Source organism: Canis aureus, chromosome X, assembly GCF_053574225.1.
Source record: "Canis aureus isolate CA01 chromosome X, VMU_Caureus_v.1.0, whole genome shotgun sequence".
Taxonomy (NCBI): domain Eukaryota; kingdom Metazoa; phylum Chordata; class Mammalia; order Carnivora; family Canidae; genus Canis; species Canis aureus.
In genome coordinates, this window is record NC_135649.1 from 108,448,766 (window position 1) to 108,468,396 (window position 19,631).

Here is a 19,631-nt window from a genome sequence, read left to right on the forward strand (position 1 = left end):
AGTATGGACAGGGCAGTCCCAGTGGCTCAGTGGTTTAGCTCCGCCTTCAGCCCAGGGTGTGATCCTGGAGGCCCGCGATCAAGTCCCACGTCGTGCTCTCTGTATGGAGCCTGCTTCTATCCCTCTGCCTGTGTCTCTACCTCTCTCTGTATCTCCCATGAATAAATAAAATCTTTAAAAAAAAAAAAAGTAGGAACAGAATCTGAGTTAAATACCCTATATCTGATACTCCATTCCAGTTATGATCCACTGGAGTATCAGGTATAGAATTAGTTGGATTTTTGCAAATTTAATAAGGATCAATGCATATTTATGATTTTAAATCCCTTAGAAATCCAAGAATAATTGGAATTCTGTTTACTTGATAAAGGTTATCTACCAGAAGCAAATATAGAAACAATCTAAAAAGCCAATCTTACGGGGCGCCTGGGTGACATACTTGGTTAAACCTCTGACTCTTAGTTTCAGTTTGGGTCTTGAGCTCAAGCCCCCTGCCCCCAATTGGGCTTCATGGTCAGCAAGAAGTCTGCTTCATCCTCTCTCTCCCTCTGCTCCTCCTGCTTGTGCTCATTTGCAAGCATGCACTCTCTAAAATCTTTTTTTAAAGCCAATTCTACTTAAGAATGCCCCTGAGAAGCAATAAAAATTATTAATCTCATTAAATCCAGCCCTTGAGTACACACCTTTTTAATATTGCATGTGATAAAGTAGGAAGTGCTACAATAAAGCACTTAGGCATACTGTGAAGTATAACAGTTGTCTTTAAGGAAAAACCCTTGTGTGTTTGAGTTGCAAGCTGAATTTGCCACTGTTTTTCATGAACACTATTTTTCCTTTAAAAGGACAATGACAAACTGGTTATTGAAACCTAGGTTTGTGGTCAAACATTTTTTCAAAAATGAATGTGCTGAGGCTGTTCCCCAAGGAAGACAACTGGCAACACTTGTTGGTGTTGGTAAGATTTAAGCTTTCAAGCAAAAATTAAGTTTCGAAAAACTAGTATCTTATCACAGTAAAGACAAGAGATTAGTGATCATATTAATGTGTCTTAAAGGTGTTGACACTTGGAAGATCTTCATAGCTGAATCAACCAGTATTTTCTAAATGATCAGTGGATTTTAATGTAATAGAATAGAAAGATCATTGATTCAGTGTTCGATTCCACACTGCCGCTAACCTTTGAAGACATTACCATTATCAATATAGGGTATGGAATCAAAAGTACACAATTATCTGAAGAGACTATGAGAATGTTTCTTCCTTTTCCAACTAAACTACATGCCTCTGAGGTCAGATTTTCTTCATATGCCTTAACTAAAAGAACATACTATAACACATTAAATACAAAAGCAGATCTGAGTCTACTATTAGGCCAAACAGTAAAGAGATTTGCAAAAATGTGAAACAATAACACTTAATTTTTTTTTGTTTTTAACTTTTCATTAGAAATATATTAAAGCATCGGGTTTAGTTTTGAATTAAAATTAAATTTCTTTAAAGATTTTATTTATTTATTCATGAGAGACCCACACACACAGAGAGAGAGGCAGAGAGAAGCAGGCTCCATGCAGGGAACCTGACGTGGGACTCGACCCTGGGACTCCAGGATCACGCCCTGGGCTGAAGGCAGCACTAAACCACTGAGCCGCTGGGGCTGCCCTGAAATTAAATATTTTTTTAAAATTTCTAATACATCAGTATTCATGGATATAACCTATCAGTGAACTTGTCATTTCAAGGAAAACTGAGTGTTGCCAATATTAACATTTGTGCTATCAAGTAAAAAGTTGGAATGCCTGGGGTTCCTGGCTGGCTCAGTAGGTAGGAGCGTGCCACTCTCGATCTTGGGGTCATGAGGTCATGAGCTCCAGGTTGAGTATAGAGGTTACTTTTTTAAAAAGTTTTGGAAAACAACATCTACCACTATTAGAAAGGTTCTTTGGGAGTCTCCCTTTTAGGTTAAGAGTAGGGGTTGGCAAACTTTAAAGGACCAGATAGTATTTTAGGGTTTGTAGCCCATATGGTCTCTTAAAACTACTCAGTTCTGCCATTGTAGCACAAAAGCGGCTGTAGTAACAGAAATGAGTGTGTCTATATTCCAATAAAACTTGAGTATATGAAATAGGTGGCAGGCTACATTTGACCCATTCATGGGCTATAGTTTGCCAACCTCTGCTGGTATGGGTCTCAGACAAAAAATTTGAGAACTGCACTAGACTAACAACTAAATGGTATAATAGGTTTTAAGATAACCATTCAAGTATAACTAGATTTTTCGGAAGTTAATCTACTGGAAAAAGCCCAGCAAACTAAAACTTTAATTTAGACTTAAATAGACATTGTATTCATAGATGATATACTATAAAAATGCCAATTCTCCAAAGTAATCTGTGATTCCTTTTTTAAAGATGTTTATTTGAGAGAGAGAAGGAGAATGAGCGGGTGGAGGGGGGCGTAGTCAGAGGGAGAAGTAGACTCCTTGCTAAGCAGAGAGCCTGATGTGAGGCTCGATCCCAGGACTCCACGATCATGACTTGAGCCGAAGGCAGACGCTTAACTGAGCTACCCAGGTGCCCCTCTGATTTCAATATAATTACAATTAATACTCCATCATGAAGTCCAGGTGGCTCAGCGGTTGAGCGCCACCTTCAGCCCAGGGTGTGATCCTGGAGACCCAGGATTGAGTCTCACGTCAGGCTCCCTGCATGGAGCCTACTCCCTCTGCCTGTGTCTGCCTCTCTCTGTCTCTCTCATGAATAAATAAAATCTTAATAATACTCCATCATGATAGATGGGAGGGAAGTTGTAGAAAAACTGATTCTAAAATAAGTTCATATGGAAGTCATGAATTTCTGAGAATTCTAAAAATAGGAAAGCAGACCTCTTGGTCAAGTAATAAGTAATGCCATAGTGATGAATAGATGCAGTAACAAAAACATCAGAACAGAGCTCAGAACCAGTCCATGTATATATGAGAATTTGGTATATGATAAAAGTGGTTTTGGAATCTTTGGGGAAAGGATTTTCAAAAAAATTTATTTCCATGAGAGACAGGCAGAGGGAGAAGCAGGCTCCATGCAGGGAGCCCAATGTGGGACTTGATCCTGGGACTGCAGGATCACAACCTGAGCTGAAGGCAGATGCTCAACCACTGAGCCATCCAGACATCCCAGGACAGATTATTTAATGGATGATGCTGAGAAGCTACACTTTACAGAGAAAAGTAAATAAGGATCCCTATCACACCATAGACTGAAAATAAATTGCTTTGGAGTAGAGGTATAGACTATCCTGGAGTCAGAAATATAAAATAATAGCTCTTTGTTCTAACTATGTGATGGTTGTGGTTTGAATTTATCCCTTTTCCCCTTGACTCCCATCTCCACTAGGGTTGAAAGGCTGCAATAAACGTCCCACAATTGGGCCTTTTAAAGCTGCATTAAAAAAAAAAAAAAACTCCTAAAGTACAAACCATCAGGTGAAAAGTTGATTTATTTTTTTAACCATGGGAAAGACCAGGATCAAGAATTGTGGATGGTTGCTAAGTCTTAGGAGGAAGTTTTGACAAGGAGTAGGATATTTGCATGGCTTTACAGTGCCTCCCCACAGATTGTCTATTAGTACCTCTACGGTGGAGAACCTGGCAACCAATTAGGTAAAATTACTGTATCCATGTTATATTTACTGAAGTTAATAACTAATATGGTTGTAAAAGAATATTCTAAAAAAAAAAAATTCTTATTAGGAAATACACATTGAGGGATCCCTGGGTGGCTCAGTGGTTTGGTGCCTGCCTTCGGCCCAAGGCGTGATCCTGGAGTCCCGGGATCGAGTCCTGTGTCGGGCTCCCTGCATGGAGCCTGCTTCTCCCTCTGCCTGTGTCTCTGCTCCCCCCTCCCCCGTCTCTCATGAATAAATAAAATCTTTAAAAAACTAAAAAAAAAAAAAAAAAGGAAATCTACATTGAAGTATTAAGGGATAAAGGGTCATTTACATGTATGCAATTAACTCAAAAAACAGTTGAGGATAAAGAGATAACACGATAAATGGGGTAAAATGTTAACAATAGGTGAATCCGAGTAAAGGGTATATGAGTGTCCTTTGCAAACTCACAACTTTTCTGTAAGTTTGGTATTATTGCCATATAAGAAGCTTTATAAATGGATGGATTTGGGCATAAAAGTTAAGGAGTTTTGTGCTAATCTTAGAAAAGGTTAATCGACTGTGTGAATTTATAACACTTAAACCTCCAAGGAATTATCCAGAGCAAAAGAAACTCCTGAAAATCACCCGGAAAAAAGACAAATAGTTCAATAAAAAGACGGGCAAGGATTGAATAGGTAATTTAAGAAGAATAAAGCTAGGCACCCAGGTGGCTCATCGGTTAAGCTTCCTACTCAAGATTTCCACTCAGGCAGGTCCTGATCTGAGGGTCCTGTGATGGGGCCTTGCCTCTGGCTCTGCCTTCCGCCAGGAGCCTGTTTGAGGATTCTCCCACCACCCGTGTGCTCTTTCTCTCTCTAAAATAACTTTTTTTTTTAAAAAGAAGAGTAATAAACCAGAATGAATAACTGATCTGTTTCTGATTTGTATACAGCTGCAATGAATAGATGTTGACAGCGATACCAAGCAAGGAAAAACCGTGATAGCTATTGAGCAATATTATTTACATATATATTAAGACCATGCATATCTTCGCAACACTACGTATTCGAAAAACAGAGGTACAAAAATGAAACCGTGAGGTGCCTATGACTGGAGGAATGGAAGTAGGAATAGAAAGTAAAAATAGAAAAAAAAAGAATAAAACTAGGGTGGGGTGTTCTGGCATGTCAGCAAGACCAGAGCTCAAGAGTTGGATGAATTGGGGATCCCTGGGTGGCTCAGCAGCTTAGTTACTGCCTTCAGCCCAGAGCGTGATCCTGGAGTCCCGGGATCGAGTCCCACATCGGGCTCCCTGCATGGAGCCTGCTTCTCCCTCTGCCTGTGTGTGTGTGTGTGTGTGTGTGTGTGTGTGTGTGTGTTTCTTTGTCTTTCAAGAATAAATAAAATCTTTTTTAGAAAAAAAGAATTATGAACTCCTACCCAAGTTCTGTAAGAAGGAGGGGTGGAGTGAAGACAGCACCCATACCTTTATTAAGGTGGCTCAATCTTACTTGGGTTAGGAAATTTTTTTTAAGATTTATTTATTCATGAGAGAGACAGACACAGGCAGAGGGAGAAGCAGGGTCCGTGCAGGGAGCGGATGTGGGACTCGATCCCCGATCCTGGGAATCAGGCCCTGAGCTGAAGGCAGGCGCTCAACCACTGAGCCACTCAGGTGTCCTAGAAACTTTTCTTTACAGCCAAGGGACCAGTCCCCACTTGCCTGCTTTCCTGCTCATTTGTGTCTAAAGTCCCTTTCTGGCTTTCTCACCATAGCCGTGCCCTATTCCTGACACACCTTTGGGAGTGTCACCAACACGTCCATCATGTTTTTGTGCCACAAAGAGACTCTCCAGGCTTTTCACTACTAATTCAGGTGCCGGTTCCTGAGGGTTTGAGCTTGGTGGGTTTTTAAAAGATTGTGTAATTTAGATACTATAGAGTTTACCCATTTAAAATGTACAATTTAATGGTTTTCAGTAAACTCATGGAGCCAACCATCACATAATCTGATTCTAGAATGCTTTTATTATCTCCAGTAGAAACCTTGTACTCTTATTCAGCTTAATTTGGTTTTTTAACCATGCATTTCTATCTACCCCAGGGGTGGGAGTTAAACCCACAGTGGGCTGGTCACTGTCCAACAGAGAAATGTGCAGCCTGGGGCCCCCCTGCGATCAGTTATCACTTGGCAGGCTATACCTGGGTAAACACCTGGAAGTTTGAACTAGCACTATGTATGCAAAGATATCTTTTTCAATTTGTATGTTTTTTTTTAAAAGTGATAAATGCTCATGGCAGGGGTAAAAGGATGTCCAGGAGAATCCCATCACCACCATTACACACACACACCCTTCCCCGACCTCTTACTCCTAAGGCTACACACCTTTAATAGTTCCTTGCGTGTCTTCCCAGAGAGGTGGTCCTCGCAGAGATTTCTCAACTGGGCAGTATTTTCTCCCGAGGAAACAAGGAACCATCGAGTAGCTGTGGGTGGAATCCGCCAGGGAGTGAGGGCATGGTTGGAACGCCTAGGTCCCCAGACTACATGCCCCTGCCCTGCCTTGCAGGCTGAGCAGCACGCTACTGTGGCCCTGCCCTGGGTGGCCGCACGCCTTGGCTGGGCTGAGGAAGAACCTAGCACCGGCCGCCCGCGCACCTTGAGGACTGGAACCTAAATGCGTTAGGTGGGAGGGTCCGTGGGCGTCCACACTAGTGGCACCTGCCTGAGGCCCTAGCCAGGAACTGTTTCCAGGGCTGCAGTCCGCAGTGTGTATGTGTGTGGACGCCTAGCGTGCGTGAATGTCCGAAGGCTGTGTGACGACGTGTGTCCACGGTGTGGGAGAACATGTACATGCTGGGTGAGCACGCGTGCACTGTGGTTACTCTGAGGATGCGCGCACACTGTGAGAATGTGCATCCTGTGTGTACAACGCTTTGAGTGTGCGCACTGTATGGGGAGGTGCATTTACACTGGCGTGTGCACACCACATGTAAGCAGTGTATGAGGAACTGTGTACACGCCATGTGTGCTTCTGCGCTGTGCGAGGACCGGTGTGCACGCCGAAAGTGCGCGCGGTTTGTATGCGTGCTGTGAGAAGTGGTGCGCACGCCGCATGTACACGCCGCGTGCCCCGTGCCCTGTGAGGGCCGGTGTGCCCCTCGCGTGTGCGCGCGGTGCGCGTGCGCGGCGTGAGAACTGGTGCGCACTTCGCACGTGCACGCCGTGTGCGCACGCTGTGTGAGGAGGACGCGTGCGCGTGCGGGTGCGCGCGGGTCCGGTGCGGCGCGGCGGCTCCGGCAGTGCGCCTGTGCAGCCGGCGCGTCCCGATGGAGCGCGGCGGCGGCGGCGGCGGGGCTGGGACCGGGACCGAGGGGGCTGCACGGGGACCCCCGCTTCCCGGGAAGATGGCCGAGTCAGGCGCGGTGCGGACCTCGCCGCCCAACCACCGACCTTCAGGTGGGGCCCCCGGGGTGCGGCGGGCGCTTGGGGGCTTCAGGTCGCCCCGGGGGGCGGGGCGGCCCCGCCGTGGGCCGCGCAGGGCAGCGGCTCTGGAGCGCGCGGGGCGGGGACGCAGCGCGGTGCTGGTCTAAGCGCCCTTCTCCCCGCCCGGGGTCGACTGGGCGCCGTATCCGGGGCCGCGTCGCTCGCGGTGCGGGTGGCAGGGGCCCTTCTCAGGTGGCTTGAGTGAGTGGGTGCACTTGGGGGTGGCCTAGGGTGGGTGGCAGGTGTGTTTGGTGTGGGGAGCCTGGGCCCACGGTGGTGAGGGGCACTGGGGGAGGCTGAGAGGGCTCTAGGGGGTCGCCGGAGCCTGCGCGCTCGCCCACTCTGCGTCTTGGGAAATGCGCGCGAGCGGCAGCTGCAGCCTGCCCCATAGGTGGCCCGGCTTCGTGCTTCGCGGCATCCCGGGGGCAGATCCGGCACGTCACCCACTGGCAGGGGCAGGTGGAGCGCCGCCTGGGCGGCCTGGTGCGAGCCCCCCGCGGAGTTCCCCTGCCACCCGCAGGCGCCCCGCAGGCCTCGTGCGCGTTGCCCAGGGGTCTGGTGGGGCCGTAGGCCCCTTCAAGTGGCAGCGCGACCGCTATGTCTCCCAGCCCGCGAGGCTGCAACTGCTAGGGGCTGTGGAGGGCTGGTCCCCGGACGGGCTGCTCAAAAATGAGCGAAGCAGGGGGGGATTTTGAGGACATTTGGCAGAATTTTAGATAAGCAAGTCTCACGTCTTTGACGTTCTGTAAAGTGGCTGCAGGTAGTGCGGGGGTGCAAGCCGCGGGGAAACCGATTTCATGCTGTTTTTCCAGGCAACACCTTTTTTTTTTTTTAAGTTAATGTGACCTATTTTTAAAACATTTTTTTACTGTAGTATCACATGCATACGACAGATGCGCACAGGTCTTAAGTATATGATTCAAAGAATTATCAAATAGTGAAGATATGGATATTGTATATGAGGTGAACCAAGGAAGGGAAAGAAGTGAAAGGAAATGCGCTTTAATCATTTGAAACATGTTTTTCATGGTGGATGGGAGGTATTTTCTGATTGGGCCTTCATTTGCATCGTTCATAGGAGGAGGTGGCTTAAGTCTTTTCCCAATTTGTGTTTTTCTTGGTGCAGTTTTTAAGGCAGAATTTAACAAATATCACAGGTTAGTGATGTAAATTCTATAAATATGTATACTTCTGTTTTCATTCTTTTTGCTTAATTTGAGAAACTCAGATACGTCTGCTAGGGAAGAACCCAGAACCCACCACCCACCCACCCATCAGAATCAGCCTTAGGGGAGGGAGACCTAGCAGGAGAAAATATTGGAAAGGTTGTTGAAGTTTACAGTTTTATTTGAGAGTCTAAATAATAGGCTATTTCCATGTCTTAAAGGTAGAGACGGGCTGTATGGTAAGGCTTGCAATTTGTGGGATTTAAATTTCTTTGAAAGAATTTAATAAAGGGGCATTCTTATTAAGTCCTAGTAGGAAACTTTGTAGAACCACTTAATGCACTCTCCACTGATATTAAAATTAGCTTAAAGCTGTTTTCCTTTATTTGATATCGAAACCATAAAAAGACGTATGAAGGTTTAAAATATTACAGTTGGATGCGTTACAGTTGGTGTGGAAAAATTGGAGTGTTCAATTTAGGTGCCAGGTAATACCATGGTTTGTTCTTTTGAAGGCTAGTAAGGTAGATACTTAGAAAAATAATGTCATCCTCAGTAAAATCGGGATTATTGTAGTTTTATTATCCATCCTGGATGCTGATCGTTCTTGGTTGCCTAGAGGCCTTATCATTTTGGATCCATCCCTAATAACATTCATCCTGCACATCTGGGGGATATGAGTTTATGAGTGGTTTTCCTAGGAGCTCTGTAGAAGGTGGTGAGGGAATACCTCTTGTGGTTTCCTTTAACAGAAGGTTCTTCCAATCTTGAAATCTTATGCATGTTCCCATTACTCACCAGTGATGCTTTTTTATCTTTCCTTTTATTTACCCCCAGCATGGAAATTAGCAAATGTATGGTTCTTTCTAATGCTTTGTTATATGCACCATATAACTAATGATGAGCAAGTGCCTGTTGCTTGAATCTGCTTTGATTTCTTTAGCCAGCAAAGAATCACTGGATCTCAACTGTCAGGCTACCTCAGTGTCATACAGGTCCTGTGCTTCCCTCAGCCTGAAATGCCCCCTTCTTCCCTTTTTCCTTTCCAGGATTCACTCCCTCTAGGGCTCCTGTCAGTCAGAATTAAGGAACTTCCTCTTGTCTGTGCCTGCAGCACCTCCAGGGAAGCACTCTTATTCTGCCTGTTACATTAACCTTCCAGCTCCTCTCAGCAGGCGTTCTTTGAGTGCCCACTGTAAGCTGGACCCTGTGCTGGTGGCTACTGCTGCTGCTGAAGCTGAGTAGATTGAGGGCCAGAATGCCTGGATGTGAATGCCACCACACCACTTTCTCAGGGAAGTTATTTGACATCTTGAGCTTCAGTTTTCTCAAAGAACAACATGGGGAGATAGAAGCACTGCTTTGAGGATGAAGGAATTAGTATCCGTAAAGCTGTGCCTGACACATGGTAAGTGCTCAAGCTGATTAGCGGTTACTTCCAATTATAGCATTGACGTGAGAACAAGGCCTGGGTCTAGGTTATAGGTGCCTCTCTCAGTGCCACCTGGTACCGAGGGTGGCTGCGTGGTCATATTACTCCTCAGAGTTTCTGCACATACTAAATCTATAACTGATGTTTAACAGTTGCATTATGCTGGGAGCAGCTATACTGAATGGAACGCTCAGTAAATATTCATGAGTTGGATTAAAGTTGTGTGTTGGTGGAGTTCATGATTACACGAAATTGGAATTACAAAGCGTGTTTCCTAAGACCTGTTGACTTTTTTTTTAAAGATTTTATTTATTTATTCATGATAGTCACAGAGAGAGAGAGAGAGAGAGAGAGAGAGAGAGGCTGAGACATAGGCAGAGGGAGAAGCAGGCTCCATGCAGGGAGCTCGACGTGGGATTCAATCCTGGGTCTCCAGGATCGCGCCCTGGGCCAAAGGCAGGCGCTTAACTGCTGCGCCACCCAGGGATCCCCCTGTTGACTTTTCTGGTGCATTCAGTGGGCAAATGTTGTTTATTGAATTGAATTCATTTGCCCATTGTTCCATAGTAAGGAGAGAATTGCTTTGAGGAAAGGTAAGGTTCCCTGTTGTCCTTCCACTTGGAAATCTTCCATCCCCTGCCCTAGATCAGGAGAAAGTGGTGCAAACTGGAAGTTCACGGGACCCTCCCCCAGGGGCCAGAGTAGGATGGGGCTGAGTAGGAAAGGCTGAGAGTAGATCCTCAAGAAACCAGTATTCTACATCCTTTCTCAAAGTTGTATTTAAGACTATTCTTGAACAATTTCTTTTTTTAAGATTTATTTATTTATTTATTTATTCATGAAAGACAGAGAGAGAGAGGCAGAGACACAGGCAGAGGGAGAAGCAGGCTCCACACAGGGATCCTGACATGGGACTCGATCCTGGGTCTCCAGGATCACACCCTGGGCTGAAGGTGGTGCTAAACCGCTGAGCCACCCAGGGATTCCCACACTTTCTTTTTTTTAAAAGATTTTTTACATAATCTCCATATCCAATTGGACTTGAACTCACAACCCTGAGACCAACAATTGCATGCTCCACCAACTAAGCCAGCCTGGCAGCCTGAACACTCTAATTCTAAAACTGCTTAGACCTAAGAAGAGCAAGTTGACTTTGTACATGTGTATTAACATGTCAGGTCCCCTTGGCATTAGGAAGGACTCATGGATCAGGATGGAAAGACCCAAAGTTGTGTTTGGTCTGGGACTTCTGACCTTGTTTAGTTATGACATTATAGGACTTGGACTTGGCAGGACCTTCAGGGTAAACTGCTGAAAGTCTGCCTGACTCTTTGCGTTTTCTCTTCTGATGTCCCAACCTTGGTGACGCAAATTGTCAAAGTCTATCATTTCTATTTCTAACCCTTCTTCCTCTCCAAGATTAAAAGATGTTTTCCCCTTAGTCAGATGCCCCATCTTCTGGAATAGTTTGTTTTTTAAAAGAACATCTCTCATCTTTTGTTGGAATTATATGGATTGAATCTTTTTTTAAAAAAAGATTTTATTTTTAAGATTTTATTTTTTTATTCATGAGAGACACAGAAAGAGGCAGAGACATAGGCAGAGGGAGGAGCAGGCTCCCTGTGGGGACCCTGATGCAAGACTGGATCCCGGGATCATGACCTGAGCTGAAGGCAGGCACTCAACCACTGAGCCACTCAGGTGCCCCTGAATCTGTTTATAAACAAGGATTTGCAGGGTTGATTTGAGCAGGCAAGAGATGGGGATGTTGGTGCACAGTCTGGTAGGCCTTGTTGGGAGGATTTAACAGGATATAAGTCAGAATGCATCCAGCATGGTAAGTGCTCCCAGGATGGACGGTATGGGTATGATGCTGACAATGATACTGCCTGGTTTTGGGGGACTGTGTGTGTGCTGTATTGGCTCTGGCAGCAGTCCAAGGATTTGAAAACTTTCCCTGGCCCTGTCCTCCAACCTCTCATTAGTGAATTGTACCAGAAAAAGGAAGTGGTTGTGGTTGGAGGTAGCTGTTCTTGGGGTACTGTGGCCTGGGAGGGATTGCCCACTGCCTATCTCACATCTCAGGTGACTCGCTTCAAATGTGAATTGGCTTCTGAGGCTCTGGGGCAACCTAAGCTTCGGGATCCCCCTCATTCACCTCTGAGGTCTGTCTGAATATAGGCTTTTATCTGCTTTTTTTGTCAGGAAGCATTTTTTCTACCTTTTTGCCTAGGAAGTTTCCTCTTTTTAAAACTCTGTGATTAGCAGAGTTCAGGTTGTATCTTAAGGAAAAGGAAGATAGGTATGAGTGAGCTACACAACTGTGATGCCAAATTCCCATGATCCTTTGGAATTGCAGAGTCTATCCCTAGGGTACACAGCTCCTGGCTAGCACTGGGTTCATTCACTGTCTGAAAATACCTGCTTTTCCTCTTGATGCCAAATAGACTGACCTCTTTTAGCCCCAAACAACCCTATGGGGTGCTTCCTGCTCCTTTGTCATCTCCACTCTCTTCATTTTTACCTTCCTCTTTATTATGTAGTAATAAGTTTAGTGAGACAGTGTTTATATACTATACATTTCATCCATTTAAAATGCACAATTCTGGCTGAGTGAAGTAAGTCAGTCGGAGAAGGACAAACATTATATGTTCTCATTCATGTGGGGAATATAAATAATAGTGAAAGGGAATATAAGGGAAGGGGGAAGAAATGTGTGGGAAATATCAGAAAGGGAGACATAACGTAAAGACTGCTAACTCTGGGAAACGAACTAGGGGTGGTAGAAGGGGAGGAGGACGGGGGGGTGGGAGTGATTGGGTGACGGGCACTGGGGGTTATTCTGTATGTTGGTAAATTGAACACCAATAAAAAAATAAAAATAAAAAAAATGCACAATTCTGTGATTTTCAGTATTTTCACAGAGTTGTACGCCATCACCACAGTCAATTTTAGAAGTTTCATCACTCCACAGAGAAACCCCATACCCATTAGCAATCATTGCCCATCCCCCCTTGCTGCCCTCCAGCCACTTGCGGGCTGCCACCGATCTACTCGTCTCTGTAGAGACCTCTGGGTTTCTGCCATGGCGGTCTTCAGCCTTTTTTTTTTTTTTTTTTTAATTTAAAATTTTTATTTATTTATGATAGCCACAGAGAGAGAGAGAGGGGCAGAGACACAGACAGAGGGAGAAGCAGGCTCCATGCACCAGGGGCCCGACGTGGGACTCGATCCCGGGTCTCCAGGATCGCGCCCTGGGCCGAAGGCAGGCGCCAAACCGCTGCGCCACCCAGGGATCCCGGTCTTTAGCCTTTAATGCAGACACATGTTGTTCTTGCCCAGCGGTCCATGGGTGGGTCTCTGTGTATCAGAGGTTTAGAAGCCATCATTCTGTGCTCTCCATCTTTTAGGTCCAATACTTGTTTCACCACAAAGCCTTGTGCCTTTTCACCTTCTGTGCATTCGGCTGCTCAGGGCCTGCAAGGCAGCAGAACCTGAATGTAACCTCCCAGACAGCCTACAGTTACACACTGCACATGTGTTCATTTTAGCTCCTCAAAAGGTAACAGCTGCCACTTATTGAGCACTTCTGTGCCAGGCACCATTATAAGCACTTGGCATACATTATTTTACTTTACTTCACACAACCACTCTTTATACTTTTTTTTCTGTTTTTATACTCATTTTAGAGATGTTTCAGTTCTATATTGCTGTGTAGCAAACCATTTCAAACTTATTATTTCTCACAATTCTGGGGGTTAGGTGGGCTCAGTTGAGTGGTTCTTCCATTCCATGTGGTGTCAGCTCGGGTCACAGTCGGCTGGGAACACATGGGTTTATAATGTCCACCATGGCCTGTCATGGGCCAGACATCTAATCACAGGGAGTCTGTCTTGGACTTCTCACAACATAGCAGGTGTGCTTCAATAGTGAGGAAGCAGAGTTGTCATTTCTCTTAAGGCTTGGAAGTCCCAGAATGTCACTTTTCTTGCATTCAGTGGTTAAAGCAAGTGACAAAACCAGCCCAGATTCAAGGGGAGGGGAACTAGACTCTACCTCTTGATGTAAGGAGTGGCAAGCACCTAATGGTAGAGGAATAATCTCCTTTTTTAGAGATTCTCTCCTGCAACAGATATGTTGAGTGTAAAAGAGGTGAAATAATTTTCTCAAGGCCATACAGTAAGTGGCGAACCAGTGTGTTTGACTCCAGAGTTAAGTATTTTTAACCTTCCTGCTACTGTGCCTTCCCCAATAGATTGTAATAAACTCCTTTCACACATGGGCCACGCCTCCCACATCTTCTGTACACCTCTGGAGATCTAGCTCAGTACTTTAGGTCCACATTTTATAAGGATTTTGTGTGCCTTTTTCTCAGTACACAGTTTTTCTCCCCAAAGGTAATGAGGACCCACATTTCATTGAATTACAGCAAAAAATTATTAATTAAAATGCTTAGAGGGCACCTGGGTGGCTCAGTGGTTAAGTGTCTGCATTTGACTCAGGTCATGATCCCAGGGTCCTGAGATTGAGTTCCGCATTGGGCTCCCTGCTCAGTGGGGAGCCTACTTCTCCCTCTCCCTCTGCCTGCCACTCCCCCTGCTTGTGCCCTTTCTCCCCCCTCTCTCTGTCAAATAGATAAATAAAATCTTTTTTTTAAAAAGGTGCATAAATCTTTAAAAATAAGATGCTTAGAGAAAGAGAAGTTCCATTTAGCAGGATTTCTGGTGTGCCAGGAATTAACTTCCTATTCTCTCTGTGCCAGCCTTTATTGTTGGGCCCTGGAAGATCTCTTTAGTACGCTTTTCTGTCTTAGGACACTATTGAGTATGACTGAGGATTGCAGTTCTTGGGCCATCACTCCAGAAGGGGCATGGAAGATTCTTTTATACTCTAAGCCAGTGTTTCTCAAACTAATTCTGGTGACCATTTTTTTCCCCTAACTTCCAGTCTGTTGTTGACCAATATGATATCTTGGTAAAATAGAATTAAAAAAAAACTTACTGAAGAAATAAAATGTAAAAGACATGGAAAATATAACTCCTGATTTTGAAGTATTAGATTAGTTACTAGATTCTAAGATATCAGTGGATATTAGATTACTCTGTCAAATTCCTGTGTTTCTAAATGCAAGCTCTCAATTTATATCCCTATTGTGAATGATAATGAACAGTAAGGAGACTGGTACGTGTTCACAGGCCACAATCTGAGTAGCTGTGCCCTGGGCCAGCATTTCCCAAAGGGTGTGGTACACAAAAGGGTTTTAGGTTACATGTGGACAAATTTATTTTTTCAATTTTAGGTTAATAGGTGTGTAGATTTTTAAATTGTATTATAAAAATACAACTAGTACATCAAACTTTAACTTCATGAATATTTTCAGAATGAGTAGAAAATGAACTCAATTTAAAGAAAAGTACTGAGTAATAATATAGGTTGATGCTGGCTAATACAATGTTAGCCATACATATAATTCTAAATTTTCTAACAGGTACATTTAAAAAAGTAAAAAACAAAAAGGTGAAATTAATATAATACAATTTATTTAACCCAGTATACCCAGAATATTATCATTTCAACATGTAATTAGTATAAAGGATCATTAAATAAGAGCTCTCACAATGTATTTTTTGCACTGAGTCTTCCAAAACCAGTATATATTTTATAATTTCAGCACATCTCCATTTCGACTGGTTACATTTCAAGTGCTCAGGAGCCAACTGTGACTAGTGGCTACCATATTGGACAGCACTCACTGATCTAGAGCATTTCCATCTTGGCAGACAGTTCTTTTGGTCTAGAAATGGCACCATGGTCACATAGGGCACAGTGGTATTGAGTGCTGTTGAGAGTGGTATGAATGTGTGCTGTGGTATTCAGTCCAATGCGGGTAGGCATAGTGGAAATGGAAAGATGCTTTGATAAAGTGGTCTTCCCTACAATAAGGCAAAATAGGCTTACTCCCCAGGTGCTTGAAAGGAGAAGCTGTATTGGCTCTTCCCAGCATGGCCAAGTGGTAAGATCCTCCCACAGAATGTTGTCTTGGTGACCTGACAGGTTGTGAAAAGAGGGTGGGCTTGACTTTGTGGTAATTGTTGAGCTTTTATCAATGGAAAGCATGGTATAATATTGATAGAAAGATGGGAGGAGACAGCAATATTAACCAGCTTAGGATCTTCCAAGTTCAGTGTTGGGGTTCAATGGGAATCCTCTGTACTGAGTGGGATCTGGTAAGCCGGGTTGGGATGGGCTCTGTGAAGTCAGATCTGGGCATTTTCCCCTCCTCTCCCAGAGTTGGTATTGTATCTTCCCGACTGCCTGTTTACAGAAGCCACTTACTCATTATGATCAACAAGTTCCTAATTGGTTGACAGGACAAACTCTGGGGACCACATTACTGGGCAGTTCCAGTGAATTCACAGATTGTTCCCACCTCCTGTGTCCTGGATTTGATTATATGAGAGAGCTGGCACTGGCTATAAAGGGACTTACTTGGGCAGGGCCAGTTAGCCAGCACTCACTTTCAGGGCCTGCAGGACAAGTCCCTGACCAAACCAAGTTATCTTCCTCCTAAGAAGTTGGTCTTTCTCAGTCTTTGACACCAAATATTTAAGAATTAACTATTGGTTGGGGAGCCTGGGTGGCTCAGTCAGTGAAGTGGTCTACTCTGAATTTTGGCTCAGGTCATGATCTCGGGGTCCTGGGATAGAGCCCTGTGTCGGGCTTCTTGTTCAGTGGGGAGTCTGCTTGAGGATTCTATGTCTCCCTCTGCCCCTCTCCCCACTCACATTCTTGTTCTCATGTTCTCTCTCTTTCTCTCTCAATCAATCAATCAATCAATCTTTTTTAAAAAATTAACTGTTGGTTTAGCAAATCCACCAGTGTGGAACCTGGGTTGGTGTGGTAAGCTTAATTTCCTTCTTAGCTCTGTTTTTCTGTCTTTTGTTTTTCTCTTTCTCACTTCTCATATTTATTTCTACTCTATTTTATATAAGCAGAAGGAGGGCATAAAGGAATGCCTGAAATTAATAAATACAGAGCAGGAAGTGTTCCTGTAGCTTGGGTCTTTTACCAGGCACTTAAAGCCCTTAATTAAACAGTACTTTTTGTCCCTATTTCAAAACAACACCTTAATATGTGCCCTTAACTTGAACTAACCATCTGAATTGTAAACTGGACAAAATAGGATTCTCATGTGCTTATTTTTTAAACCATATGCTCCCCTACCCAAGATTCCTATTCTAGTCCCTGAGTACCTAGGTGCACTTTCCCCTTACCAGAGTGGGAACTGTCCTTATGCATGGGAGTGGTATCGCCTCTTAAGAGTTTTTGCTCTTTTCTACCTTAATTGTGTGGGTTGTCTGGAACACTAGTCAAGGGCTACAAGTTGGTGGTGAAATATTATGATAGCTTTCCTTCCACTTGGATAATTTCCCCCCACTAGAGATATGTATTATGAACAAAACTTAAATGATCATTTTCATTAGGTAACCAGTATTATTTAAGCTGTTTTAGTTACATCTTCAAATTTTCTTTTAAAAATTACTAATTCTAATTGCGGTTTTCTTACTACAAGACATGTTTCTGCTCTCCTTTTTCCCGTTCCCCACTCACCTAAATTTCTACTTCACTTGATTTTGTTTTTGTCCATCATAAATTATTTCTAAAGAATAATTGCTTCTTATTAATGGTCCATTAATTTCCACACATGCCTGATCTTCTGGGATGAGATTAGCTCTTTTTATAGCAGAATGGTCAAGAAAGCAGAATGTGGACTGTTTCACTCTATCCTGTTAGCTTTCATTTCTCTTAGTTGTCTTTTATTTTCTCTCTCTTTTGACTGAGGGACCCCAGAAGACTTGATGCCTGTCTATTAACGATTGCTGAAGGTCCTTTGTGGTACATGATTTCATCTTTATTAGTTAAAAATTAAAAGGATTCTTGGCACTTCGGCATGTAAAGATGATTTCAGAGTGAACACTTCTTTTTTTTTAAATGTATTTATTTACTTTAGAGGGAGCGGGAACATGTGAGTGTGCTGGAGGAGAAGGACAGAGGGAGAGAGAGCCCTAACCAGACTCTGCACTGAGTGTGGAGCCTGATGCAGGGCTCGGTCTTATGACCCTGAGATCACAATGTGAGCCAAAACCAAGAGTCAGATGCTTAACCACCTCTGCCACCCAGGTGCCCCTAGAGTACATGCCTCTTATAATCAGGCCAATTCAAGCAGGAGGTACCACATGCAAGGACCAGGACTAATAGAACTTTCCATGAGGATTGAGATGTCTTATGTCTATTCCACATGGTAGCCACCAGCCACCATGTGGCTATGGAGCACTGAGGAACTGAGTTTTTAATAGTTTTAAATAATAATTTTAATTATTTGATTTAAGATAATTTAAAGTAAAATAGTCACATGTTGTAGTGGCTCCTGAATTGGACTGTGTAGTTAACTAAATGTCAACTAACCTTGACAGATGAAGATCAGAAATAAAGAATAAGTTTCAGGCCTTAGACAAGTTACTTCAAACCCATCTTGTTTTGGTGTCTCTTCTACAAGCTCCAGTATTTGGCCCTTGTTATTCAGTCACTCTCAGATGTGCACAGGCTATCAAGTATAGAACCCAGAAGTTACCTCCTGAGGTTCATATCAGATCTGTAGGGCCATGATGGAATCTAGCACCCAAGACTTATTTCTGGCTCCTGGTGGCTCTGGAGCACCCCTGGTCAGCTAACTCTTCTTTGTCCCTGCCTCAGTTTTGGCTATACAAATTGGTTTGAAGATAAATTGGATTGATTTACAAGGCATTATGAAACCATTGGATGAAACCATTAGCTATACAGGATTTGGGTGGCCTGCAAGGAGAACTTTCCCAGTGAGAGACTGGCAGGGACTGAGACCATAGGCCTAGGCCAGAGAACCCCATGGCGGAAGGTGAGGTTGGTGAGGGCATTTGGGGACATTGGGCACCATAACTGAATGAGTCATGTTCCTTCTTCTCTAGGACATACTCACTAAAGTAGATAAGCCTCAGCTCTCTTCTTCCAGCTTGTTCCTTACACACTATGGCCACAGGTGTTGGCCCATGAAAAGAACTCAGTTGCTTGTCTATAAGATGGTACACTAGGAAATTTGACTGGTGCTTTCCAACTCTTGAGATACTATGATCTTCCACTGCCGGCTCAGGAAGCAGGGGGAAGAAGGGTAGGTTTGTCTTCACTCTTTTGTTGTAGGGATCACTAGCCAAGTAGGCTTGGAGCCAACAGACTTACCAACCTTCCCCTTTCCCAACCAAGTCAGGACTTCTACCTCCTTCATCTCTTATGACCCTATCTCTGTTGTCTGAATTAGACCTGTCATCTGGGGCCTGACCATTATTACAAGAGCCTTAGAGGTCTTAGTCCCTCCACCTAGGTCACCCCTTTGTCATGGATCCATCTTGTCACTCTCTTACTTAACCTCTTCTGACATCTGCCCAGTATGAGTACAGTCTAAACTGCTGATAGGGGATGCCTGGGTAGCTCAGTGGTTGAGCATCTGCCTCCAGCTCAGGGAATGATCCTGGATCTGGGGATCAAGTCCCCACATCGGGCTCCCTATGAGGAGCCTGCTTCTCCCTCTGTCTATGTCTCTGCCTCTCTCTCTGTGCCTCTTATTCATAAATAAATAAAATCTTTAAAAAAATAAACTGCTGATAGGGCAGGCATATTGAGATGGGGCTCCTACTTCCCCTTTCAGCCCCCTCTCTCTGGCCTTTGACCCTTGCAGCTTGTAGCATCCAGCACACTCTGCTCTCACTTGTACCTCACTGCCCATGGGCCTGCTCTTCCCTGTGCCCAGAATTCCCTTCCTCTTTGTATCTGCCATGCTTGTCTTTTAGTACTTGTCTCACATCTCACCTCT

General features: G+C 44.2%; 1 protein-coding gene across 19 annotated transcripts in view; it reads left to right on the plus strand.

The window, feature by feature from the left end:
* Nucleotides 1-6,942: 6,942 nt before the first annotated feature.
* Nucleotides 6,943-19,631, plus strand: part of MAP7D2 (MAP7 domain containing 2) — a 108,187-nt gene continuing 95,498 nt past the window's right edge. For 10 of the 19 annotated variants that reach the window (XM_077889511.1, XM_077889517.1, XM_077889520.1 and 7 more), the window contains exon 1: nucleotides 6,945-7,105. In XM_077889511.1, the coding sequence (XP_077745637.1) occupies nucleotides 6,976-7,105 (130 nt within the window). In that variant the 5' untranslated portion in view covers nucleotides 6,945-6,975. Of the gene's footprint in view, nucleotides 7,106-7,213; nucleotides 7,334-19,631 lie in introns of those variants that run through there. The other 9 variants (XM_077889507.1, XM_077889509.1, XM_077889514.1 and 6 more) reach the window with 3 other exon arrangements.